The sequence below is a fragment of the Melanerpes formicivorus genome, unplaced genomic scaffold, assembly GCF_026170545.1.
Source record: "Melanerpes formicivorus ecotype bairdi unplaced genomic scaffold, bMelFor1.0.p_v2 SCAF_7, whole genome shotgun sequence".
NCBI classification, from domain to species: domain Eukaryota; kingdom Metazoa; phylum Chordata; class Aves; order Piciformes; family Picidae; genus Melanerpes; species Melanerpes formicivorus.
Window position 1 is genome coordinate 9,915,227 of NW_027142359.1, and position 27,993 is coordinate 9,943,219.

Consider the following 27,993-nt stretch of genomic DNA (forward strand, 5'->3'; position numbering starts at 1 on the left):
TGTTTGTTGCAAGCAAGACCAAAGAGTACTGGTTCTGAAAAAGGATTACATGGAGTATTTTAACTAGGCCATGCTGTAACTCAAACACACAATAGCTTGAAATAAAAATGAAACTTGTTAAGAAATGGAATATATAAGCTTTTAAAAAGGCTATACACAAGGCATCAAAATTCCATGTTTATTTTTTACCACACTTTTATTATAATATAAGCATATCTTTATTACCTCTGAGAATTATTTTTATCATGTTTTCTAATAATGTCCATAAGATTATCTCCTGTCACAAGGCTGTTCTGTAACTGTTTAAGTCTCTGTTGTTCCCTTCGCTTTTGATCATGAAGATAAGGGGAATTAAGCAGCTGTGGGGGAAGAATGGTGCCTGTTGGTTTTACTCTCTTCACTACATCCCAAAAGAGCTTCTTGCTGTTATTATTGATAAAAGTAATTGCCGTTCCACAGTGACCCAACCTCCCTGCTCTTCCAACCTGAAAAAAACCAAAACCACATTTTAAGTTATCAATATGAAATTGAAGACCTTCAAATATCCTTTGTTTTCTGTTATAGAAAACAGCTATAAACCTAAGTTTACAGCAACTAACTTAACTGACAAGAGCAAATCTCTTTATTTCATCCTCTAAGCACAAAGTTTAACAAACCTTCTGAATTCAGAATATGCAGATCTGAAACTTTAAATAATCTAAAATTACAACCTTTTCATTTACTACTTGCTCAAAACTTTAGCAGAAAGGTAATTAAAAAATGAGAAATATACTGCAGTTAGCAATGCAGAATACATTAGTTCATGGGACTAAATGATTTCCCTAAGTCCTTTCCACCTATTCGTAACAAACTTCAAAGTTAGGTCAGTTTGCTCAGGGCCTTGTCCTATGGAATTTTGAGTGTCTTCAAGCACAGACATTCCATCACCATTCTTGGCACTCTGTTCCACTGCCTGACTATTTTCACCATGGAAAAACATTTTCCTGTTATGAGGCCAGAATTTCCCTTGCAGTGAGTTGTGACTGTTGGCTCTTGTTCTTTTGAGTATACTTTTTTGTCTTCTCTCTAACCACCTATTACCAAATTGAAGATAGCAATTCATCTCTACTCCAGCTTCAACAAGCCCAGTTCCCTCTATTCTCTCTTCATGTCACATGTGCTAGCCCACTGACTTTGTCTGGACTGTCAGTCTGACTTTGGTACCAGGGGAAGCCATGGAGCAGATCATCATGAGTGACATCATGCATCAGACCAGACCACCACTGCACCCAGTCAACATGGGTTTACAAGGCGTAAATCTTGTTTGACCAACCTGATCTTGTTCTATGACACAGTGACCACCTGGTGGATGAGGGAAAGGCTGTTGATGTTTTTTACTTGGACTTCAGTAAGGCCTTCAACAGCATCCTCCCAGAGTAACTGGCTGCTTATGGTGTGAATGAGTAGACAATTTGCTGGGTTAAGAACTGTCTGGATGTCTGGGCTCAAAGTGTGGGCATGAATGGAGTTAAATCCAGTTGGCAGTCAGTAACAACTGCTGTTCCCCAGGGCTCAGTACTGGGGCCAGTTCTGTTTAACATCAGTGTTCTGGACAAGGGAAATGAGTGCACCCTCAGTATGTTTGCAGACGCTGAATTGTGTGGGAGTGTTGATCTGCTTGTGGGTAGAAAGGCTCTGCAAAGAGACTTGGACAGGCTGGCTGGCTAGGCTGAGGTCAGTAGTATGAGGTTTAATAAGGCCAAGTGCTGGGTGCTGCAACAACCACCCCATGCAGCACTACAGGCTTGGGACAAGGTGGCTGGGAAGCTGCCTATCAGAACAAGACGTAGGGGTGCTGGTTGACAGCCAGCTGAACATAAGGCAGCAGTGTGTTCAGGTGGCCAAGAAGGCCAACAGCCTCCTGGTGTGTATGAAGAACAGTGGAGCCAGCAGTAGGGAAGTGATTGTACCCCTAGACTTGGCACTGGTGAAGCCACACCTTGAATACTGCATTCAGTTTTGGGCCACTCACTAGAGGAAAGGCACTGAGTTTCTGGAGCACGTCCAGAGAAAGGCAAATAAACTGGTGAAGTGTCTAGAACACAAACCTTAGGAGGAACAGCTGAGGGAACTGAGATTCTTTAGTCTGGAGAAGAGGAGGCTGAGATAAAACTTCATTGCTCTCCACAACTTCCTTAAAGGAGGTTGTAGTGAAGCAGGGGTAGGCCTATTTTCCCTAGTATCAGCTGATACAATGAGAGGAAATGGACTGAAATTGTGCCAGTGGAGGTTTAGATTGGATATTAAGAAAAATTTCTTTACTGAAGAATTGGTCAGGCACTGCAACAGGGCCACCATACCTGGAGGTGTTCAAGAAGCAGGAAATACAAGAACAACACTCTAGCTTGTTCTAATTTACATCTACGGAAAAGATTCAGTATGTTACTCTCCTATAAAACAAATATTCTGATGATGAAAATAATACTTGTGCTTACATTTAAATTTAAATTTCCCTAGGTGAAAGTAATATTTCAGTATTCTTTCAAATAATGCTTTAGCAATTCATTTATTTACCTGATGTACATATTCATCCATACTTGATGGCATATCAAAATTTACTACCAGTTTGACGTTAACCAGGTCAAGCCCTCGTCCAAGGACTCCAGTACTTACTATAACTTCATACTTCTCTTGAAGTAATCCCTGAGAAGACAAGAATAAACTTTCTTTTTTTCTTATTTGCATTTTGAAGCTCTCCAAGCATCAGCTAGGGATCTATATACAATGTAAGATTACACGCAGAGGGATTATTCTATTGCAGAGGAGAAAATGGCCCCTTTGTACTCTTGATTTAAATAGGAATATAATTCACAGAGCTAATTAAAAAAAGGTCAAAATAATTATTTTAATAAAAAAAAAAATCAATGTTAAATGCATAAATTCTCATTTCAAAGCAAAACACCTAGGAAATAGTCTCCAGTATACTGCAGAAAAGCAGTAAATTATGACTTTTTAAAAAATGGGCCAGTTAAAATCTGTTCAAACCCCTGCAACCTTAGAAGGCACAAACCTGTAATATGTCTGTTCTTTCCACCTGAGTCTTCTCAGAATGCATAGCTGTACACTGCAATCCTGTAATCTTATGAACAGCATCACTCAACAGATCAGCTCCTAGCTTACAGTCCACAAACACCAACACTGGAGGCTTGAAAAGTTTCTTATCCTGTAAAATTAAACTGTTTTTTATGAAGGTATTGTAAGAGTTTGCTGCTCAGCAGCAGCAATCTGGATTCAATTTATTCCATTCATTATCTCTAGCATTAAGAACACTTCAATATAAATAAATGCTTTTAGACTCTAGATAAGGAAAAAGATACCAGCCATGAAACTATACAAATATGTACATCATAAACATGCAATGATTTGTAGACTCAGAATCCAAGTTTATAACACTACATGCATTTTTTATGTCAGCAGCTTTCTTTTTTGTTCACTTACATGCTACATAGCAAGTCTGAGTTTCTTGAAGTTCTCAGGTTCAGTAAAAGGTTCTTATTTACTTCTCCCATCTTAAGTACTCATAAAAGCTATATATTATTATTCATATAATAGAAGATTTAAGAACTAAATTAGCTTTCCCATTGGTTTATTTAATTACTTCAAAAATGACAACCCACTCCCAGGCAGTAAGGCAGCACCTATGATAGTTTAAGTCCTGCCCCTTTACCACCCAGAGATAACCAGTACAAATCTTTGGGATGCCATACTGTGAATCACAAAAGAGTTATCAAAATTACAATTTTAAACATGGATCCCAGCACAGGAATTGAGTGTGCTGCAGCACAGAAGGACATGTTAGTGATGGTGGTGGAATAATCCCTGAAACTGCCATTAGAACTCCTACACTGCAGAACTACTTCACTATTGAGTGCAGTTACAAGCTTAACCTCTCCTCACCTCTTCAAAGCATGCAGTAAAAGATGAGAACCTGACACACATGCATAAAGACATGAATTTTAAAAATGGTTCTTATGAAAAAAAAAAATTACACTCACATTTAGTATCTCAAAGAGCTTCTTCTTTTTGGATGGGTCTTCTACCCACAAGATAATTTGGCGAACGTTGGAACAAGGCAGATTCTTTTCTCCAATAGTGATTCTCACAAAATTGTGCAGAAGCTGATTTGCTAAGTGTTCAATCCCCACTGGAATCGTGGCTGACACCAGTATGGTTTGATGATCTTGAGTGATGCCTTCCAAAATATCCAATACTTGCTGCTGGAAACCCATTTTTAACATGGTGTCCACCTAAGTGAAAAATAATAAGATTTGTACCAGATTCTGCCATGAACAGAACTTGAACTGACAGAACAACTATAATGTGTATGATTGGCAAGCAATAATCCAAGTGCAGGAGTGTTTTCAGTTAGAAGAAATGCTAAGCCAGCAGTACCCTGTACGTCTTAAAGCTAACACAACAACAAGCATGGTTCAAATATATTTCAGTCTGTTAAATAAAGTGTATTTTCCTCTTCAGAAATGTATTTTATCTTTATAATGAACTCCCTGTAATAAGTTAAGCTCTTCAAGGACCGCTGTATAGGCAATACAGCCTTGATAACTGAAAACTTACTTCATCCACCACTACAATTTTTATGCCATTCAGACAAACAGAACTTTGCTTTAAAATCTCAAGAAGTCTTCCAGGTGTTGCTATTATAACCTAAAAAACAAACAAACAAACAAATGAACAAAACCCAAACACACACAAACAAAACTGGAGATAGAAATTCCATGAAAGGACAGATGACTGTCCTAGAAAAACTACAAAGTTACGGCACATAGGTGAGAAGGAATTAGTGAAATAACTTACATTCAATTAAGTTGCAGAACTTTCATAGGTAAACTTAAGAATCCTCAAATCTTTAAAGCTCCAATGGAAGTGTCTAAATACAAGTAATGTAATCTCCATTAAAACCAAAGTATTATGGCTGTGAATTACAGCTCCTTGGCTAATAAAATGGCATATTTGAAAGCAGGAATATCCATACATGTCAACAGTAACATTGTTTTCCACCAAATGTCACGAAAACATAACTCTCCACAGGATCTTTCCATACCCAAGTCTTTACCTTAACACTTTGCTTGAGACGGTGAAGCTGTGGTGGCAGTGGCAAACCTCCCACCAGGAGAACTGTTCTCATGTTTGGCAAACCAGTCATCAGTTCTTTAGCTTGTCGCTCTATCTGAATTGCTAACTCCCTTGTTGGTGCCAAAATAAGGGCAGATGGAGTTTCTGTCTGGGAAGAGGGGGAGATCTGCTGAACGTGGAATTGCTTTATTATTTAGACAAAAAGTTTCCAAGATTTAATCCCCCCATATTAGAATAAAATTATATAGCACAGCTACTGCAGATACAATTAGAATGCTTAATACCCTTTCTATTTGAAGACAGAAGGTAGAAGGGGGTGATACCTTTACCAATGCAGGCCAAGTAAGCTTATCCCTCAATTACTCAACTTTTGAAAAGAAAAATTAATGCATATGTAAGAACACATTTAAAATAGCTTCCTGACAACAACATAAAAAGGCCCAGAAAGACTGTAGTCATTTGTGAGGACTGCTTTTTCCTATTTTGGTTATTGTACTGAATCGTAACAGAAATACAGAACAAATTCCACATGAACTCAAAACACAGGATAGTAGCTGAATCAAGAAAACATTTAAAGAAACTTAGAAGTCTAGATTTTATAGGAACAGGTTATTTCTCTTTACTGTCTTGCACACCACTAAGTAAAACCAGTATTAGCCAGAGAAGACAAGCAGTGATAGGAACCTTATACAGCAAAAATATTTATCTCTGAAATAAAAGAGTAACAACAATAATAAAATTAAGAGCCCCTCTGACTCACTACTAATCAGCCAGGCACAGATGAATCATGAAGGTAGTACAGTCTTAAATTTAAAAATTTTTGTTCCTTATATAAGTACCACCAAACAACTTATCATAGAAGCACAGAATTGCTTCCATTTATATTTTCAGTTACACTGGAAGTCCAAGAGACACATTTCAAATTACTTGCTCTAAAGACATTAAGTTTCATTACCTCTTTCAAAACCTTCATAATAACAGGAAGCAGGAAAGCTGCTGTTTTTCCAGAGCCCGTGTCTGCACTAGCCACAATATCCCTCCCTAATAGTCCAACAGGGATCATTTGCATCTGGATAGGAGTTGGGACTTCATAGCCAGATTTCTTTAAATTATGGTTTAAAGTTTCAGGAAAACCACAGTGTTCAAACTCTACAATAGGTCTTGGCACTTGCTGGCCCTGGACAGCAATACCTAGCTGCAGTTTAAGGTTCTCAATCTGCTCCTCCCGCAAACCTAAAATAAAGGAATGATCTTTGTAGAAATAAGGCTCATTAAGGTGAGTTTCTGCTTGAGATTCTGCTTTTGTGAGCTTATCAGATGTTAGCTTTTTTCCATTTGCTTGAGTTTGTAGAAGGTGTTTGGCTTTACATTCCAAGCTACAAACATCTTCATCTGTTTTATCACAGATATACTCTCCATAGCGACCGCAGACAACACATACAGGTTCTCCAGGTTCTGCCCAACGCTGCAATTTGCTGTAGGATTTTATGGGTTCTTCTGACATGCTATCTTCATCAGTATTTTGGCTGTCCTTTTCCAAAGTTGCATTAGCAGCACCAAGGTCTCCAGCTGCAGATTTAGTGTGTTCTTGTACAACTTCATTCAGACTACTTCCTGAAGCAGAAGTTTGTGTTCTAACTGGCTTACCGACTTGGTACTCAGCAGTCTCCACGAGCAAAGATCCTCCAGAAGACAACTTATTTCTCTTAGCTGTACAACTTTTGTCTTCATCAGCAGTTCTCTTGACTTTAACAGATCTTGGTAAAAACATGCTGCAGTATACTAAAACGAAAATTGTTACAGCTGTTATAAACTAGTACAAGTGGGAAAGGTATATTTTACCATTATCACAAAAGAAATTAAATCTAGTAAATATATTTGCAAGCCCAGAAACCAACTCTCAATCCCTGAAAAGATCTAGAAATTGCCTTGTTTAAGAATTATCTTGGACTTAATGATGATGCAATGTAAAACAATAAAGTAACAGTGGAAGCAGGGAATAATAGAGATCCAACTACAGCTAGCATATTAACCAATTGCAACCAAATAAAAACTTTGATTTTCACTGCCTGAAAATATATCTGTTTTGGGAATCAGTCACATTTAAATCCTCAGAAAAAATTAGTTGTTTCTCAGGTGAAACAGAGATGCAAAACACACATTCTTCCATGCTACAAAAAAGCCACACCCACACATACAAAATTATCAAATTTTAAAAGGATGGGAAATTTGGTACAGAAACCAGCCAAAACCATTCTTTAATGTCCTTTTCAAAGTCCACTCAGATTTTGAAGGGCTGTAAACTGTTAGATATTTAGAGCCCAGCAGAGCATCAAAGAAAGAGCGAAGACTACATGATCAGCTTCCCAAATCTCTCCTGCAATTCAAGGAGGTCACACTCTGACATCGTACATAACCATAACGTTTATATTCTGAAACTTTCAGTAGCTAATTCTGACAGTGTCAGATGTTCTCACCAACCATTTGCTATGGTGCAATGGGTAAACAAAGTACAGAAGGTACCGTCATTTATTCTGAATTAATCAGCCTATCAGCCTTTCTAAGAATGCACGAAGCGATGTCTGTGTTGGCAGGCAGCTTTTTCTTTTTTTTTCTTTTTTTTTTTTTAATTTTATTTTTATCTGTAACTCGAAGCAATTCAGAGCGCTGAAGCTCACCGGTTAGATGAGGTCTGCTGGATAAAACCCGGCAGCAGAACCTAGGTGGTTGGATGGCGGTCGCTCCCCCTCGCTGTTCGATCGGAAGACACTTAATTTTTTTGCACTTAATGAGAATTTCAGCAACAAACGTCTTTACAAGCCCAGCAGCTCTTCAAGGGGAAGGGAGCAAACCGTGTTCAGGAAGACGAAAGAGACTACATCTCTCACGGGCTCCTTCGGGAGGGTCGCACCCTGCTGCCAGCGGTGACCCCGCTGGGAAACGCTCCCGTCGCGGGGCTCCGGGCATGAAGGCTGCCTCTTCCCCCGCCGCCCCGGCCTCTTTCTCTGGCAACAGCTACCCACCCCACGGGAAACCAAGGCGGCGCAAAAGCCGTTTCCCTTCGACAGCTTCTCCCGCCCCACTGCTGCGAAGCGTAGCTCGGCCCCAACCTCGCCCTCCTCCTCCTCCTCGCTGGCGGCAGAGAGACGTCGCCTCACGTACCGCTACCGACTGGCTGGCCGCCAGCCCCGCCGCCACCTCTCCTCACAAAATGGCGACGGCTGCACACCAGCACCGCTGCTGCGGACAGGGACCCGTCGGAGCGCTGAGCGCAGCCGGAAGTCTGGGCCGGGGCAGTGAGAGGAGGAGCAAGGGCTCCCGAGCGCACGGGAAAGAGCGAACCAGCACAGTCAGGCCTCCCCGGCTGGGCTTTCCGCTCCCTGACATGGGGAGAGGCGCGGGGCGGGGACGGGCCACTCCCAGGAGATGACCAGACCAGTGGCAGTGGGGCCTGTGTACTCGGGCTGGGAGGAGAGAACCGCATGGGAGGAGAGAACCGCATGGGAGGGGAGAACCTCATAGCAGGGAGATGTCATCGCCGAGTTCAGTTTCGGTTTGGAGCTTGAACGTGCGGCTGTTGATCCTCTAGGTTTCGTCCTGCACATTCGCATTCACAACCCGAGCTGCCAGATGCTACAAACACCTAAGCATTTCACCCATGTGAAAAACATGTTATTACTGCACATGATGTTGGCGTACGGTATGCCGAGGAAATGGCCAGCATCAGCCTTGACCCATTTCGGAAGTCTGAAAGAACATGATGAGAGAGGTCTTCATATACTTGAAACCATTCCAGACCCTTGCAACACCAGGCCCCCGAGGTGGTTGCCCTGGTTTTGAGCACAAGAGGGAAGCCCAGCATATTCCCAAAATAAGAATACATCCTATTCATAGAACACCAGTTTGGAAGGGACCTCAAGGATCATATAGTCCAAATAATCCAACCTTTCAGGGTAGGAATGTAATTTGCATGAGCTGGCCCAGCACCCTATCAAGCCGGGCCTCCACAAACTGTCTAATATAGGGGAATTCACCACCTCCCTTGGGAGTTTATTCCAATGCCTAATAGTTTGAATGGTGAAAAAAAAATTTCTGTCACCCAGTCCAAACCTTCCCAGTAGCAACTTGTCCCCATTGCCCCTTGTCTTTATCACGGGACTCTTTGTAAAAAGGGAGTCATGATAGCTGCCCTTTATGTAGTTGTGCATGGTTATGATGTCTCCCCTAAGCCTTCTCGAGGCTGAACAAATCCAGTTCTCTCAACCTTCCTTCATATAACAGATCTTCCAAGCTTCTGCTCATTCTTGTGGCCCTTCTCTGGGTCCTATCCAGCCTGTCTGCATCCTTCTTGTAAAGTGAGGACTAAAATTGTGCATCATACTTGGGGTGTGTAGCCTGACCAGTACTGAGAACTGAGTGGGAGACCAACATCTTTATCCCTGCTTGTGATACCCTTATTATACTCTTATATACCCTTGTCCTATGACCATAAATGGTTTGATGCATGGGAAAGATATCTTGGTAGGCCCTATCTGGGTTGATATACTCCCAGGTACTCCAGAACAGATTGTATCTTACCCCCCTCTTCCTCCAGCATTGATCCCATTAGACTGAAAGCATCACATGGATGAGAATTCCATTTTCTTGTTAGCTCATTCCGTTTATCAGTGACCACCACAACCACCATTTTCTGCTAAAAGAGAAAATCCATAAATACTAGCAGCCCCTTTTGAAACAGTTCCATGGCATTCCAAAGGAACAGTCTGTGGCAGACACAAAACTGGGGACTTTTGAGTGTATGGCTGCAGTATTTTGTAATATTCAAGACCAGTTATACTTGAAACATGGTCTACCTCAAAGTAGGCTGCATTTCGCTGTAGCAGATTATCATAGCAGCAAGACAAAGTTAGTGCAAATAAGGGGTATTGGTCTGTGTGTGATTTAATTAACTGGTACAACTGGAAGAGACTAGCAAGCGTCCTGGAAGGCTGGGCCTTTCTAGACTTGAGAAAGTGTCAGGCACTTTTCACCCACACTCCCTGCATTCCTCATTCTCTCTGAGAATCTCCACCTTCCTCTTATTCATCCTCTGTCATTCCCCTTTCTTTGCACTGCTTTCTTTTCTTCATTTTCCCTCCTGGAGGCTAATTTCCGTTTCTTACTTCCTTCATTTCCTGGAATTCAAAACATTGTTTGCCAAATGAGGGCCAGTATTTCAACAGTATTCAATATGATACAAGATGCTTCATCATCTATACAGTCCAGCTAGGAAAGCTTATCAGCCTTTATTTTAATGTTTTGGTAACAATGTTTTTCATTGACAGAAATCTTTATCTAATGGAAGCAACTGAGTCCAAAGAAAATTAAAGTACCTTTTTATACTGGTAAGAACATTCCTGCTTTTTGAAAGCTACCATTTGGCCCTCACCTGCCATGAGAGAAGTTTGCACACTTTGATGACACAGACACACGCAGGCTTTTATGATTAAATACGACTGACCATACTGTAATACATGTGTTTTTATTCAGAGTACATTTTCATGCTGTTCTGAGCTGCAAAATGCAAAAGTCTGTCGTATGCATTTCTGTGGAAGGAATAACATTGTCAGTGGGTGTATTCCATGATTCATTTATGGATTCATGACTTCAAATGTTCGCTCTACCCTCTATTTGTTTCATGACAACATTACTTAGATAGTAATGAAAACTTTCTATTCAGGGACTGGGTTGTTTGGATTTTTGTTTATAAAGTTATATTTTATAAGACCAGTATTATATAACAAATCACATTTTCTGAACAGAAAGCTGGCCTCTATTGCTTATCAGAAACACTAACAGCTTTTTCTTCAGTGTATAATGGTCTTTCAGAAGATGCACTCATACTTCATCACAGCAGTTAAGATAAAAGGTGGTTACTGAGATTATTCAAGCTGGTTAAAGACTAAGAGAAACCAAGTACAGAACAGTCTGCAGGATTATGTTACTAACAAAACCCAGCAGCATCTCTCTCGTTATATCATCAATTACCTAGGAATCCTTAAAGACTTGTTGAATAAGGATAACTTAATAGCTAATAAAAACTTCTGTAGCACCATAAAAGGCTGTCACACCTGTGATTACAGATGTCACTCATGTGGAATATTTGACTTTCCAAAGCTGTTAAGAGGTGATATGTGGACACCAAAAAAATGTGGGGTAATAGGAAATGGTTTTTCATGGATATACCATTGATGAGAATAGAAGGGGGGGGGGGGAAAGCAGTAGGGAATTCACTAATAAGTGGTCCTATGTTTAAGGGAGGCAAGTCACCAGTGAACTCCACAAAACTTGGTACTGTTTTGCAGATAGATGTGGCAACCTGAAGACAGCCCTGCTAGCAAATTTTCTCGCATTCTATCTCAGATACTTAACACAAGGACAAACAAAAGAGCTTTACAAGAGCCTTACAAGAATTCGTTGTGACAACAGGTAAAATTCAGACAGAGAAATGCAAACCTAGGCATACAGGCCTATTTTGATATTGAGTAGAGTGATAGGCTACTATTTAGAAGCAAGATGAGGAATAATTTTGTTCAAAGCATCAGTTCAGTGTGTAACAGTGTGGTGGTGAGAGGAAGTTCAGTTCTCCCCCACACACAAAGAAACCACGGCTAACTCAGTCAGAGAAGCAGAGATGAATTAAAGCTATATTTACAAGCAGGATGAGGTGCAGTGAATATATACACAATATACAGTATTTACAATATATACAAATATACAGCAAAGAAAGTAATACAGAACAAAACTCCCTCTTCAAGTGTGAGGAGGGTTCCCCCCCCCCCGTCCCCCCTCTCTCCCCCTACCTCCCTTTTTTCCCAAAAGGGTTACAGAGAGAGAAAAGGTAATTATCAAGGAGAAAAATTGTTAGCTCAAAGCGCATGCAAGAATTATTTTTTTTCTTATCTGTTATCTCAAGGTTAACAGGTCCCGCAGCTGTTGCTCAGAAGCAGACAGGCTGAAAAGACTGACAGAACAGAACTGACGGAGACTCAAACAGAACTAAAACTTAAAGATGCATTCTACCAAGCTACCAATGAAATTCGTTTAGAATATCTGAGAGTTTTCAAAACGTTCAGCCAGAGTGTTCCAGGAACCGTCCCTTTCTTAAAGGCACAGCCTAAAACCGTCACAAACAGCAGCCAGGGAAAAAAAAAAATTACATTGCAGGAAATACTGGAAAGTTGTAGACACTAGTAATGCAGAAACTTGAGTTCATAAATACTGTATGAAGGGCTTGTAATACAAAATTGTAATACGCCTTATAGTAAGTGCTCACAACTGAAAAGGAGTGCAAGTTTCCACAGAATGTAGTATGTTGGTCTTTGTTTACATGCAGAAGTTCATCAGGCCAGATGTACCAAAAACTTTCCTGGAACAGATACTGTGCTTTGTGAGTTGTTTTTTTTTTATTATTATTTAATATTTTTAATTTGCAATACAGCATAAAAATTCTAGTCTAGTCACTATCCTAAGCTCTTTTAGAATGCTGAAATATGAGTAATAGATAGCCTCAGTAAATTTAATTCCCATGCTCTCAGCTCTTGAGGCTGCTAATCAGATCTGAGGTGAATGACATTTCAGTAAGATTTCTGAACTTGGAATTTTTTTTACCTTTAAAATTCACTAAATTGTACAACATGTTCCCAGATAAGATGCTCTCAGATATCCTACAAAGGCTTTGCCTTGATATTCTTTATTCTGGAAACTATCTAGTTCAAGCACTGGCTGAATGAAGGTGAGTTTAAGTCCAGTTAGAAAATCATGAACAATTAGGACAGCCAGTTTTGTGCACTGTGGACAATTTATCCAGGAATGTCATCACGGAAAACTAAAGATGCTGGGGTTTTTCAGTTTGTTTGTTTTGTGGTGGTTGTGTTGTTTTTTTTTTTTTTTTTTTGGTTTTTTTTTTTTTTTAATTATTATTATTTTGTAGAGTCACACTGTTATTTAATTTAGTTGGGAAAACATCACAACTGTACAATTTTCTCATCTTGCTCATGCTGCATGTGTTCCAATACAATAGCTGCCTAAAAAAGAGTCATGTGCTGTTATTAGAAACTCCAAGTCTTTATATAATTATACACCTCTTCAGAATAACTTCAAAAATAAATATTTGGAGCTACAGAAATGTCACAATGTACACATAAATATATACCAATACAGATTTACTATGTAAGTATACAGCAACAGATTATTTCAAATTTATGCAAATCCAAGATAGTAACTCTCAATTAAAAGTCAAAATGAATAATGAAAACAATAATTCCAGCACAAATTACTAATACTAAGGTATCCCACTTTTTGTTGTATTTTAAACTATAGCAAGAAAATTGTTCTGTATTCACTCCTGTTTTCTCTATCAAATAACAGAAAAAGAGTGGCATCTTTGATTCCTGCCCTCAGTTTTTTAAACAGGCACTTCTCTCTGTAACATCTCACAGCCATTCTTCAGAAGCATGAGCAAACCTTTCCTATCACTTGCAAATAATAAATAATTCAGTAAAACAAGATTGGATTAAAGCAGGTTTCTGAAATCCCTCTACTCTGAGGTATACTAAATCCCTAAGAAACAGACATTCTGCATACTAATTGAGAGACTGTATCACAAGCATTTCAGAGAGCTCCTTGACTGTAGTATATGCCTCAGCTCTCCCCAGTGGTACCTCCCAGAGTGGCCCTGTTAATTAAAACCTGTATCAGAACAAAACCTGTAGGTACCTCTCATGGAATCTGGCATGCAAGGTGTTCTTGAGTTCCATGCAGTAATTTGAATAACAGATAAATAAATCCCAGAGGGTAACTGTCCAGAACATTTTACAACAGTGCATTTTAAGTTTCCTTGGTAGCCAAGATATCCTCATGTGATGTCCAATGAGCTCCCAGTGTACACCAAACTACTGAAAAGAGACTAAAATTAGAGTCCAAATAGCACCTAATGCATCACTCCCTCAAATGGCAAGTGTCATCAGGAAAAATCTGAAAATTAACAAGTGCCTCATCAAGAGGAAGTTTTCTTTATGTTAGTCATTATTTTAAGTATCTCATTACTCTAAGGTTTAATTTTTTTAATGTTATAATGGGTGAAGGACCTGAAATGTATGAACATGTCACTTAAGGATTGTGAAATTTGTGAACATGTCACAAAGGATTTCCTGAATTTATAGTATTTATTTGTTTTGCTTTTTACGTATGTGTGCCACAATACACATTTAACATCTACTGCATGCGTGAAAGGAAGGAGGAATGTCTCTCCATTTAGAAGGCATGGAACTCAGAGCATGTTTACCTGAGGACTGGCATCTGTATATTCCACCTGATGCTATAAAATTAAATATGTTTCAATTTCTTTTATGTTTCAAGATTTTGAAGACACTCAGTAGATTTGTAGGTATGCAGTCAACAGCAGCTCTAACCAAAGCACACTTAATGAATAGTTCTTTGATTGAAGGAATCAGTGAGTCAATGACTCCACTGTTTTCTGAATTACAGCTTTAAAAGGGAACACATAGGAAAAATCCAGATAATCTAAAAACAAATAAATGGTGGTTAACCATTAACTACTCAGTTCTGCTAATATACAAAATGTCCTGATTTAGTACATATATTACACATAGTACACTTATTTGGAAGCCTATTTTTTTCTAGTTTTGCTTAATCCAAACAGGCAATTTCTAAGCTTTTCTTAAAGTAAATCTTAGTGTTGGACTAAGACTTTCATGCTTTCTGAGCATTCTCATTGAAGAGCCACATGCTAGGGAAATACTGGTCAATATTAGTCTCTGCAGAAGTCTGTGGTTAAATTGGAATTAGAAGAAATAATCTAATTAAATCTGAATTTTTAAAGCATATTACTGAGCTGTGGTATTTAAAACAAAACAAAACCACAAAAAACCCAACACCCACACAAATGGCAGTCCTGTTCTGAAAGCTCCACCGTTAAAAGCCACTGGTCCATATGGAAATAACTGTACAGGGCAAGTCATACAAAAATATATATTATTTGCTCAAATATGGTATATAATATTTGAGAATCAAAGGACTCCATGATTTAATATCACCATAGCCTTAGCACAACTGTGAAAACCTACAGTGAATACAGCTACCAACTTCTCTGTACAAGATACAAAGTAGCCTTTTCCATTTAAAAGGCTTGACTTTACAGTATGAGAATGGTTTAAAACAATCTACAAATCTCTGTTATGTCTCTGAGATTTGATAAAAAGTATTGCAAAGACAATTGCCTGTTTCCAGGGACTTCAGTAAATGAGAAGCCAGACGCTTAGAGAATTTAGGCAGAAATTAACAGGATTAGATAAGTGTAACTCAAAGGTGTAGAATAAAGAATTAAAATTCTCTCCTTTCATGCTAATGTTTTGTTTTGGGGTTTTGTGAGAGGATATAAAACATTGTATTTGGAAGCTGCTTAACAGTTTGCCTTTCAGATCTGTGTTCCAATTATTAAGGTTGTTTGAGGCTATATGATATTAGCATCTATTCTAAAATAAGATAACACTCCCATGATATGCTCTTACTGAAATTAAATCCTTTTTCCTCTCCTCTGGGGTCCCAGACAAAAGGATGGGAGAAGAAGAAATAAAAGAAAAAATCCCCAAGAGACAAGAGAAATCATTAAATTCCAGTTTGCCAGATGACCTGCATTCCATGCATGCTGCCACCTGCCCCCTCAATATACTCTCTTTGCAATCATATTGAAGAGATGAAGACCTTTCTAATGACATCAACAAGTATGATAACAGTTCACTGCATTTGTACTACAGAGGGACAAGTGGAAAAAACAGTTACAATCCATTAGTGTAAAGCAGACTGAAAGAAAAATTTACATCATAAGCCTTTTGGGTAAATGGATGAGGATTTTCCCCTTTCCACCTCTAAGCTCTTAACCAGCATTGCTAGTTTTGAGAACAGGAACCACTGTACTAAGAATGGTCTGGAAAGCACCCAAGAACGCTACTAGAAATTAGACTCTGTACCAGTCTTAGTAAAATCTATGCCAATACTAATCATTGGCCTTAAACTTCATACTTCCTTGCATTAGGTCCCTATTCCATCTCCTCACAAAGTCATAAAGCAGATAGTTGAATACCTTGCACAAAAATTGCTAAAGGACACAGAAAGGCTGTAACTGCATCTACAAAAAGCCAACTCACTGCTGCCTGAGTAAAAGCCAAATTCAGGATGTCCATGCTACTGAGTGACTGCCAGCTATGACTATTGCCTTTGGAAGTCATTGGCAGCTGTTAACAGAGGATCCTTCCAGCTCCTGTACCTTCTCCTAGTGGTAAGCTTAGCAGCTATGCAGCTCTAGGACTCAGGTCTCAAAAGATTCCTTTATGTCAGCTTTTATCATTACTCTGTTGAGCTTTAGCTGGCAGATTTACCTTTTTTTTTTTGTTTGTTTTAAACGTCTCAACTGTTACTCTTTGTGTATAGAGTATTTAAGGCAGTCCTAGTAGTTTAATAAAAAAATATACACCTTGTGGCTTCCTTTTTCCACTGATTTACACTGGAAGCCTCCAACATAATTTCTCTAGCCTGTGCTGTACCTGGCTTACTGTGCTTGGCTCATCCCATCAGTCAGAGAATGGCACTGTACCAAACACAGGATACTGTATGGATTTTTTCCATAAATGTTATTCTGAAGCTTGTAAAGAAGTATACTATTACATATGAAAATATACATATGAAGTACTTTTGTCTTAAGGGATACATCTAAAACTCAGTATGTGTGACTCAGTTTTGGCTGGGATAGAGTCTATTTCCTTCCTAGTAGCTGGTACAGCGCTGTGTTTTGGATTTAGGCTGAGAATAATGTTGATAACACTGGTGTTCTACTTGTTGCTAAGCAGTGTTTACACTAAGGCAAAGATTTTTCAGTTTCCCATGCTCTGCCAGCCAGGAGGTGCACAAGAAGCTTGAGGGAACATGGCCAGGACAGCTGACCTGAACTAGCCAGAGATATTCCATAGCTTAGGATGCCATGCTCAGTATAAAAATTGAGGGGAATGGGCTTGGGGGCTCTGTGTGTGCGTGACTGCTGCTCAGGCATCAGTCAGCAGATAGTGAGCAATTGCATTGCACATAATTTGTCTTTTCTTGGGTTGTAATTATCTGTTTTTGTTATATTCCTTTTCATTGCTAAAATAATAAGTTTGTTTGTTTGTTTAATTTTAGTTATTAAACTTTTTATCTCAACCTGTGAATTTTACCTTTTCCCTGACTTCCCTCCCCATGCTACTTGGGGCAGGGGTTGGGGAGGGACAGGTAAGTAGCAACTGCATGGTGCTTAGTTACTGACTAAGGTTAAACCACAGCAATTTGTAATTAAGTTTTATTGTATAAAAGAGAGCATGTTTCATTTTCTCTTTTAAGCTAGACATATCAGCAAATACAGTCAAAGTAGGATAAAATTGAGGACTGAGGTACTGAATAAGTGAAAATACCAATAAACACTGATTATATAAGGCTATAGCATTTATGGTAATCAAAGGAGATGAAAATACATCACAACATTCAAAAACTATAAATCCTTTAACTCTCTCTTGAGCTTTTGCTCCTGTGAATCACTTGCAGTATTTATCAACTAGTTCTTAGAAATACTAGGCAGACAGATCTCCTCATTAATTGCACGATCACAGATTTTCTCTGTGATTCTCTGACTGATTGGATGAGCCAAGCCAAGTATCCCAAGTACAGCACAGGTTGCAAAAATTATGTTGGAGGCTTCCAGTATAAGTCAGTGGAAAAAGGGAGCCACAAGGTGTATATTTTTAATTAAACTACATAATTGTACCTTCACAGACTGCTGAAGGTAAACCAACAGACCTGTCCTTCTGAAATTCAGTTTCCTAAACCTTGTTTGGTGCGAGAACATGCAGACAACACATTAGCTAAGCCTGATAAAGCACAATAGCTATCAAAGAAAGCAATCCTCAAAACCACAACATATTTCTCACTGCTGCCCTTGAATGACTGCTCCCTATGCTTTTCATTAGAAAGATTCCAAGATGCCAGTAACCTTACAGCTGGTGACTGTAATAACAGAGGGTAACAAGATAGAAATCATGAATGCCTCCTTGTTAGGCAGGTTTTTTTGTGCTGTTCCAAGAGAGACCTGCCAAGAACTTTCCATGCAAACCTTATTTTTTGTGGGATTTGTAATTTGGCTAAAACAAACAACAACAACGACAACCACCCAATTGAAAAAATGCTCATTTCAAAATAATTCCAAATACAATTTTTAAAATACATTTTCAAGTTTTGGAATAAATTAAATTTATGCTAAATAAGGTAAACAATTTAGGACCTCATGTATTTCTTAGTTGTTTTACTGAAAAAAAAAAAAAACTCTGGTTAGCAAGTTTGGGCCCCAGATCATTATATGTTTTCTAACTCGTTAGTATTAAATAAGTCTGAACTATTACAGTGTGAAAGGACACTTTTGTGCTATATGGTCAAGATTCCGCTGACATGCATTTTCTTTTTAAGGAAGACTGTATGAAAAGTATCTGAAACACTCATGGGATTCCATCTACTAAAGAATTCAGTGGATTAAAACTGTGCCAATTCTTAATACAACTCAGCTGACTTGGGTATAAGGTCAGGTTGTGAAAAAATTGGCTAACTTTAACACATCATTCTTACAAAACATAAGCCTAGAATTTCCTTGTTAAACTATGTGGCATTGTTTTTGTTTTGGTTTGATTTTAACCAAATGATTCAAAGCTCTGAGCTGTGCAAAAGTCCAGTTTCAGTGTTCCTGGTTTATTTTTTTGGCACGTGACCCATTAGGACAAGGTCATTTTGTATAGTTGCTTGCTAAAGCAATAATGTTTCCTATGACAAGATACACAGAAATTACATTTCACAGAGAACACAGGTTGCAGCCAAAGCTAAGGAAGTTCTCTTTCTGGTAACAGGTGTCAAAGAAGGCTATGATAATTGCCTGAGCTGTGAAGAAGTGCTGGCTTAGGCTTATACTGAGGAGGAAGAAATTTTGCAACAACACAAAACTAAGACAATCAAAACAGATCAATAAATTATAAAACTGTTCTGAATGTATCTGGTGGGACCATTTCAAAAGAAACACTGGAAGGAACAGTGCCAGAAAAAAAATACCATGAGACAAAGTAGCTTAGAAATGTTTCTGCTCATTTCCTTACTAATATGGGATTTGCCCAGAGCACATCATGCCCCAGAGTATCTCTACCTTCCTCATAATTCAACACAAATTAAAACAAAGCAATCCTATGAAACAACAGTTCCTCTGGGACTGTTCACAATTCAGCCAACCATGCTGGGTATACGAGGACTTCACCATTCCCGAGGAGTTTGTATGAACTGGAGTAAGTCTCTGCACTCAAATTCTCATCTTGTTCCGCTTAAGAGTAAACTAAGGCTACAGGGGAACAGATCCCTTTGACATTACCAATGTAAATACTCGAGAAATAGAGCACTACTGCACTATAAAACCTGAACAAAGAAAGAACATGGCTAGCCAGACAAGAGACAAATAAGAACAAAGAGCTGCTACCAAACAGTGAAACTTCAAGCAAAAAGGCGAAGTAGCCAAAAGGCTCCTGCATTACTGACACTGTCTGCTCTGCAATAGCCACAAAGGTAGTCAGTGGTTACAAAAGGGTGTTGGCCCTGGGAAGCACGACAGATCTTCCTTTAGTGATTAAAGAGCCTGCAGAAGCACAGACACAGAGCATCTCCATACAGATGGCTCTTAATCTTCTGTTGATAGACAGTAAACCTGTTCTCTAGCAGCAGTGAGGATATTTCTGTGGGACTGGGCTCTCTTAAAGTAATCAGAGCAATGTAGTAATATCAGAGCCTCTTTGTTACTGCATGCCTAGTATCTAAATTTTTTATCATTATGGCTCTGAACTAAAAATCATTCATCATTTGGTTCTGCGCTTCCACTGTGGTATCTTGGCTCTGACTAGAACTTCTGTGACTTACTAGAAGATTAACACAATACCACTTATGATCTTGGTGGTAAAAAAAGGTGCAGGGAAACAACAAAAACATGGCAGTGTGCCCTCTACCTTGGACACACTTTGTTACTGAGCCAGTTTTTGCTTCCCCTCCTCTTCTGGTGACCGTGACTTACTGCTTTTCCCACTTGTGAAAGGGCATACTAACATCCGAGCCAGTGAGACTCTGAAGCACCCAATTTCAACAGCTACCCTATGCATAGAAAAATACTCATTCTGCTGAACAAGCTGTACCTAAAGTAACATAGGGATTCACTTCAATGAAATCCGTTACCCTATGTTCTCCAATCAGGTGATTGCTTCCTTTCTGTTAAGCACAATGAAGAGAATAAAAAGAGCTTGACACAAACAGAAGATATGCCAACCCAGAAGAAACCTGGTAGGTGTACATACCCCACCAAGTCTCCCTTCTTGTATAAAACTTCCAGGGGTTACTTTTGTTATTTCATATAATGATCCCCTTGCCTCAGCACAGTTCCTTCTAGCATATTCTTCCCCAGACTGGTTGTTCTCTCATTTACTTATCATCCATCAGGACTGTACTGTGGCTGTTAAGTCAAACCCTAAATTACGGGGCAGAAGTGGAAGTCTCAGGTGCATTCTGTGTCCCAGCCTGCTTCCAGTGCAGCGGCCGTCTCAACTAGGGCTCAAACTTTCCCTAAACAGCAAATTTCAGTCTGCTTGCCCTTCTCCTTCAACCACATTCAATTCCACTGGCTAACATAAAGGGAGGGCTCTGTTTCTGAAACTGTGATGAGGACAGCCACTCCTGTTCTTTAATCCAAATAGAACTATGACTGCTCCCTGCCCAGGTGAGACAGCTGAGATAACACCCTGTGCTTTAACAGAGCCATGTGTATTATATACCATGAAAACCATATGTGGACAGAATAACTAGAGAAGTGTATAATCCTTTTGTGGTTAATTTATCTTTTAAGACTTTGTAGAAGAAAGAAGTCATCCAGATTTTATCTTCAAACAGAAATATTCTGCAGGACACCCTTAATCCAGATACACAATTATATACACACTTAATCATGTCTGTAGCATTAGTGATTTCAAATAGGAGCTACACATAGGATTAACCTAAATCTCACAAAAAATCCTTATTGGAGATAAGTCTTTATTGCTAAATATACATTTAGTTTAAGGCAGCTATTAAAATAATTGTTGCTCTTTCCATGTTTCTAATATATATTGAAATAAGGGAGTATTTTCATCTCTCTCTACAACTACCTGAAAAGCAATTGTGAGCTGGGGTACAGTCAGTTCTCACAGGTAAAAAAGTGACAGTGCAAAAGGAAATGGCCTCAAGTTGTGCCAGGGGAGATTTATATTGGATATCAGGAAAAATGTCTTTACTGAAAGTGTTATAAAAGCACTGCAATAGACTGCCCAGGGAAGCAGTGGAGTCACCATCCCTTGAGGTATTTAAAAGACATGTAGATGTGGTGCTGTGGGACAGGGTTTAGTGGTGGACTTGGCAGTGCTGGATTAACAGTTGGACTTCATTATCTTAAATGTCTTTTCCAACCAAAACGATCCTATTATTCTTATGTATTGAAAATGCTTTAAACTGTAAGGTATTAGATATCCTGTAAAACTACTCAGAAAATACTATAAACAACTTCAGTTATGCCAAAACAGAATCAAATATAACAGAGTTCTATACACTCAAGATTGTGATGACCTCAGCCTGTATGCATAATCAAAATCTGCAACACCATCAAGAGTCACTATGTATAAATGGTTACAATAAAAATCATTGATACGCACTTTACACGGCCACTTTTTAAACAGTGTACCAGCTACTTACACCTACTTCCTGAAGTAATCATCAAAAAATTCTCAATAACATGTAATTTTTCCACCAGTTAACTGAAACAGAGAAATGCCCTAAAAACTTAAGTGAAAAATTGGATGTTGCTGTTTCAAATAAAATACATAGGAACAAAATTAAAATCCTTTCACCAGGTACTCTCCTATGCTATTCCCTTGCTTTGCCCTTCTTATCTAGCTTCACTACCATCCTTCCCAAAAGATAATTCCTCTGATCAAATGACAGTAGAATTTTACTGTTCTAACAGGGTATTCTCTCCTATTTACTGCTGGTCTCATTCAGATACATTCACACTGCAGTGGAAACTGAAAGCAGGGCCAAAAGATGGGAAACTGAAGCCTATTCATGCTTTGCTAAAGTCATATATATGCTCAAAACAAGTGAGCTTTTATGAATGTTCAAATCTTTCTTCACATGCAGAATCACAATGAAGAAAAATATCAGCCAGTCACTTCACTGGAGTATAGTTCAACAGGAAAAAGGGCACAATTGAGTACTTGCTCTCAGTCAGACTTACTGAAAGTCTTGCTAACTGATTTAAACTTCTTACACATGAATACACAACCTGAAAACTAGAGTCATGCCCATTTTTCTCTGGAGTGCAAAGAAAGCATTATCTAACAGCTACCATAATGGCAGTTACAGTGCATTTTACTTCTGTGCAAAGTGGTGTTTGAAGGTACATTTCGCACTGTACAGCTACCTGGCAGTGCAGCTAAGCTACTTCTTGTATTTAAAGGTTATAATCATAAAGTCATGCTTAGGATTTTCCTTAATAACACACATCAGGTACTAGGTGGCCATAAAAAAATATTATACAAATTTCACTTACTGAAAGAATAGGATTTCTACCATACATTTAAAAGTTTATAATAAAAAGTACCAGATACAGCAGTGTATTTACAGTCTTCATAGGTAATATGGCAACAGTGGCATGTCAAGAACGAGAAAGCACTGGAATTAAGGAGTATTGCACAGCAAACCTGGGAAGAAAAGTCACCTAAAAACCCGTAGAACAAGTACTATTCCAGGAGATGGGCAGAACACGAAAGAGCCAGTGTGAAAAGCAGATTATAAAATTAAATGTGAAAAAAATAAAATAAAAAAAATCTCATAAGACATCCAAGTAAGCAAAGAAACAGACAAGTGAACCAAACAGCCATGCATGTCAAGGGAGGTGAGAGGGTTTAGCTCTTACAGTCCACAGGAAAAGGACAGATCTGTTGGTTGGTAACCCAGAGGAATTAGAGGAGCAAGATGTAGATTTCCTGCATTTGTCCCCTGCCCTGTTACAGAGCTAAATTAGGTCAAAGCCATGTTCAGGAAATGAAACCAGGAGCATCCAATTCTTAAGAGAAGTGACTGTTGGGTATTTAATTTTATTTTCATTGTGTAGTTTTTCGGTTGTGCAGATTTCAGTAGTAAATGAGCTGAGGTATCTATTCAATTTTTTTCCTTTTTTAAATTTTAACCATATTACAAAACAAACAACTTTAAAATCACAGACAACACAAGTAAAATGTCATACAAATCTTTATTCTCCATTTCATTCATGACTCTACTGAACCTGTAAAGGTGGTAAACTGCTTTCTTCCTTTCTAAATGTCAACACTTTCTGATTACAAATTAATAGAAGAATTTGAAAGAAAATAACTATGTAACTGTTCTTTTGTGTCATCCTGAAATGGGAGAAAGGTACTCCCCTCTAAAATTATGCTCAAAGAAAACTCCTAACTTGCATACATGCATTTCAGTAATAATGCCAGGGAAGTTAAATAATTCAAACAATCACTCCCTTGAAAATAACTAAATAATTCTGATTCCTTAACTCTTACAGTTTTACAGGTTTTACTATTACTTATAAAGAAGCATGTTTAATAAGATATTATAAATTTGTGAGGCTGGAATATCCATTTCACAAGTCATCCTTAGGCTGAAATAACCTTATAGACTCATTAATGATTACCTGGTGAGCCACACCTACACAACACAAAACCTGCTGAAGTGAACAAGCATGTTTCTTAAGGACCACATGGGACATGACCAGTTCTTGGTTTGCATGTTGACAGTCTGACAGCACCACATCAAGTTGTGCATGCTGCCTCTTGGCCAGAGGTTACAAGCCACAGGGAGCAACCCTCCCATCAGCCACTATCATTCTATCACAACGGCTTCTTAGCCAAGACAAAAGATAGGCAGATCACAGAATAGCCAGTGTGAAAATAAGGTTATAAAATTAAATTTAAAAGAAAATCTCAAAGGACACCAAAGTAACCAGAGAAAAAGTCAAATGAACCAAACAGCAAAGACAAGATCTTAAATAGGCAACTTTGATAGCAGCAATTAAAGACAATATCCCCACTGGTGTTATTCCTAGCCTTTTTCTGACACCAAGATTTACGCATTACATGGTAGAATAGTTGCTGTGAACCTCTGTGTTTGTAGATTTGCCCTCCTACAACCACCTAAGTTGAAATGGGAATGTTTTACTACCCTTTGTAAGTAGTCTGATAAACTGTTCACTAGCACTGAGTCTGGCTATAGACAAGTGCCACAGCAAAACCAGTAATGTTATTACTAATTTAAAGTATTTTACTTTATCATCAAGTATTATGAAGGAAGAAATTGCATATGAAATCTTATTCCAGTCTGAACACTCCCTATAATCCAGGCTAGCACTAGATTTAGTCTAAGGGCATTTGTTCTATACATAGTCTTTTGGAAGACAAGTGAATCTTAAAGCAGCTGAAAAGACAGAAGTATAGAATTGGTAGTTAAGGTTCATTCCACTGCTTCCCAAGGTTAAGACTACTGCCATCCACACTATTATTCATTGCTTCATGGTCATATGTGTTCCTGTTGCCTGACACTGACTACAGGCTTAGTGCACCCACTGTGTAAATGGCTAGACACGTGACAATGAAAAATCAGGCCTATGATGTAATTACAGCATAAAACTAATCAAATGTTTCTACTTTGGGAGAGAGAAGAAAGGAAGAAAGATAGAAAGAAAAGTTAAAAACAAACAAACAAAACCCCCAACAAACCTCTTTGAGCTGCTTGGTTTAATCCTTAATACTTCATTTTTCCACTTGGAATGAACTTTGAAGTGTAAAATACTTGGCAGCAGGCAGATGGTGTTCAGAGGAGATTATCACTATTTAAAATATTTTAAGATGGACGAACAAGACCAGAGCAGAAGGGGATGACTTTTCAATCAGTTTTTCTGTTTATCTATTATGAACAATTAGAGCACATTTTAATCATCTTCCATTGGCATGTTGGTATCTTTGACAGAACATTAAGCAAGATCACGTTTTGGCATGTCTGCAAAAGTAGAACTGGCACAAGAACTCCAGCAATTTTTTTGTGATGTCTTCTTTTTCACTTACACATACTAGATTTTACATTCATGCATTCACTTCTAAGAGGACTAAGTGAATTAAAGCACACTTCAATTACAGCTACCACAACAGAGCTTTTTAAGATTTTGTTCTGCAACTCTGAACAGGTTTCATCAGCACAAAGGCTGCACCCACAAAGATTTCTGCATTTTAAATTAGACTGGTAGCGATGTTTATATATGTTTATATATCTACTTACCCATAATAGTATCTGTTGCCATCTTTGAGATGCAGTCTCTAACTCAATATGCACTTTTTCCCCCCCTTTTTTTTTTAAAGTAAGAAGGGACTCAGAGTTGCAAGAATTTTGGAAGATTAGACAAATTTTTATTTGTCTCAGGTAAGTGTCACTAGTCTTATAGTACAGTACATACATATATGTGATGTTTTGGAAGGTCATAGGAAGAGATGACAAATACAATAATACATTAACTATAACTGATGACTCCTTATTTGGATTATGCCACACTTCTGTAAGAAGGCTGTTTCTGAAATTTTATTTTATAGGGACTAGTTTGCAATCTTTTAGACTCTCAAAGTGGATCCTACAGTCCTCATATGGCCTTATAGTTTTCCTAAGCATGTTTTCTTATTGATTGATTTCATTTTTTGGTATTTTCTTGGGCATACAAGAAACAAGTGAGTTGGCATCTTAGACTTTTTTGTTTTCTAACTCTCATCATATGAGGTTTTAAAGCTTATAAATTACTTGTGCTTGCTGTTAAATATATATTAGAATAATTGAACTACTTTTCTTGTGGCAATGTAAAAAATAGTTAAAATAATGTTGAGTGTCTAAAATAGTATTTCCAAAGTATATATATAAAAAAAAAAATTGAGTAAACATGCAAATAAAGGCTTTACTTTGCTGAAAACTAAGCATATACTTTTCCTGACTAGAGACCGTTTTCCCAAGCCACACCTATATGTTAGGTATGTGTTTATATTTGGTGTTATTCATATTCCTGCTGTAGAGCACACAGTAATTTCAGCCAGAATCATGCTAAAGCAAGGATTTATAAATTTTCCTTCTCCCTTCCCTGCTGCTGAATGCTGACAACAGCATCTCCTAGTTTTGTAGCTAAGCATGTACCACTTATGAGCAGTATGCATAACAGTTTGGGAATCCCATCCCAGAAAGAATGTAGAGATAGTCAGCAATAATTTCTTCAAATGTTGACCTCCAAAATCTTTTCTTTTACTCATTACTAGTAAATATAGATTCATGTCAGTAAAACCACAAAGTATACCGAGGCCTCATAATCACAGTACTTGTATCATCGTGCACACAAATCACACAACAATGGAAAATCTGTCCAGATCAATCCACAGTCCACTTTAAACATTAAGAAATAACAGCCTGATCAAAGTATTATTTGAAAACTTATAGTGTCTTGCTAAGACTGTGTCTAAATAGTATTTTCCAGATTCAGTGGGGCTAAACAAACAAAAAATAAATAAAATCAACATACCTCAGACTACCATTCTCCACTACAAGAGTTTGGGAAGACACCCACTAAATTACCAAAAAGGGGAGAAAAAAAGAACAAAACACACCAACCAACCAAAAACCACCAAAATCCAACCAGGTTAGTCAATAATTACTATATGTCAAAAGTGGTCTTTCAGTGATCAGCTCAGCCAGATGAAGAACCAACTACAAACTTAGTTGTAAGCCAGATCAGCTTCTTGAACTAGCTCAACCACACAGCTGCTAAGCTGGCAGGGAAGATGAGCACGCTTCTACATGACACCAACCTAGTAACTATTGGCTGCCAAAAAGAACAAATTTACTACCCCCTGGCGCTGCTGGTCACTCAACTACACAGTGCACATGCAGAGGAGGCAGGACCTTGCCGTCAGCAGCGGCCGGTCACCAGCACGGCCACACCCTCAGGCCCGCACTTCAAAGCCAAGTCATCCAATTCTGTTTGAATGCCAGTCATTAATCACCTAGTTACTAGTCCCTACTGTGACTAAGAGTTCTTTCCACACAGGCCCCTACTAAAGTGATTTCATGTGTTTCCAAAAACAGCCCAGGTACTTGTGAATGAGGCAGCTGATGGTCTCCAGGGCAAATTGTTAGTACCGCCACTTTATTACAGTTATTACGTGGACAGGCCCCAAAACATTTTAAGGGTCTGTCACTTTTCTACCCAAATATCCAAGTAGTTATATATAGACGCAATTTTAAATAGAGGAAACGAATACACACGAGAAAGATAGGAAACACCCGCCTCCTCCGCAGCGATCCCTGCTCCAGTCAAAGCAGCCCCGGCCCACCGGCTCCCCCGTAGGGAGGCAGCCGCCGGCTCCTCAGTCTCCCCTTAACACTCAAAGCACGTAGCAGCCTCAGCGCTGGGGGCTGGCCCCGACCTTAGCAGCAGACGCTAGAAAAGGCCAAGACAGCGCGCTGGAAGACCCGCCCAGCCCCACAGTGGAAAGCGGCGGCAGTGAAGCTGGCAGCGGGTGGGCCCCGCGGCCAAGGAACACCACCCTTTTCTCTAGAGCCAGCCACTGCCAGGCACCCCCTTACCGGCGAAAAACTCCCACCTCTCAC

General features: G+C 38.8%; 1 protein-coding gene across 3 annotated transcripts; it reads right to left on the bottom strand.

Annotated features, from left to right (window-relative positions):
* Positions 1-166: 166 nt before the first annotated feature.
* On the bottom strand, positions 167-27,981 carry DDX59 (DEAD-box helicase 59). Of its 3 annotated transcripts, none has more exons than XM_068140926.1 (8): positions 27,970-27,981; positions 6,086-6,912; positions 5,111-5,278; positions 4,612-4,701; positions 4,035-4,286; positions 3,050-3,202; positions 2,554-2,682; positions 167-485 (listed from the first exon to the last, which is right to left on the bottom strand). In XM_068140926.1, exons 2-8 carry the CDS (start codon positions 6,899-6,901, stop codon positions 222-224), a joined length of 1,872 nt encoding a protein of 623 aa, XP_067997027.1. In that variant the 5' UTR covers positions 6,902-6,912; positions 27,970-27,981; the 3' UTR covers positions 167-221. The 3 variants fall into 3 exon arrangements, with proteins under 3 accessions (XP_067997027.1, XP_067997025.1, XP_067997026.1); XM_068140924.1 differs by lacking the exon at positions 27,970-27,981 and adding an exon at positions 8,293-8,983; XM_068140925.1 differs by lacking the exon at positions 27,970-27,981 and adding an exon at positions 7,809-8,385.
* Positions 27,982-27,993: the final 12 nt, after the last annotated feature.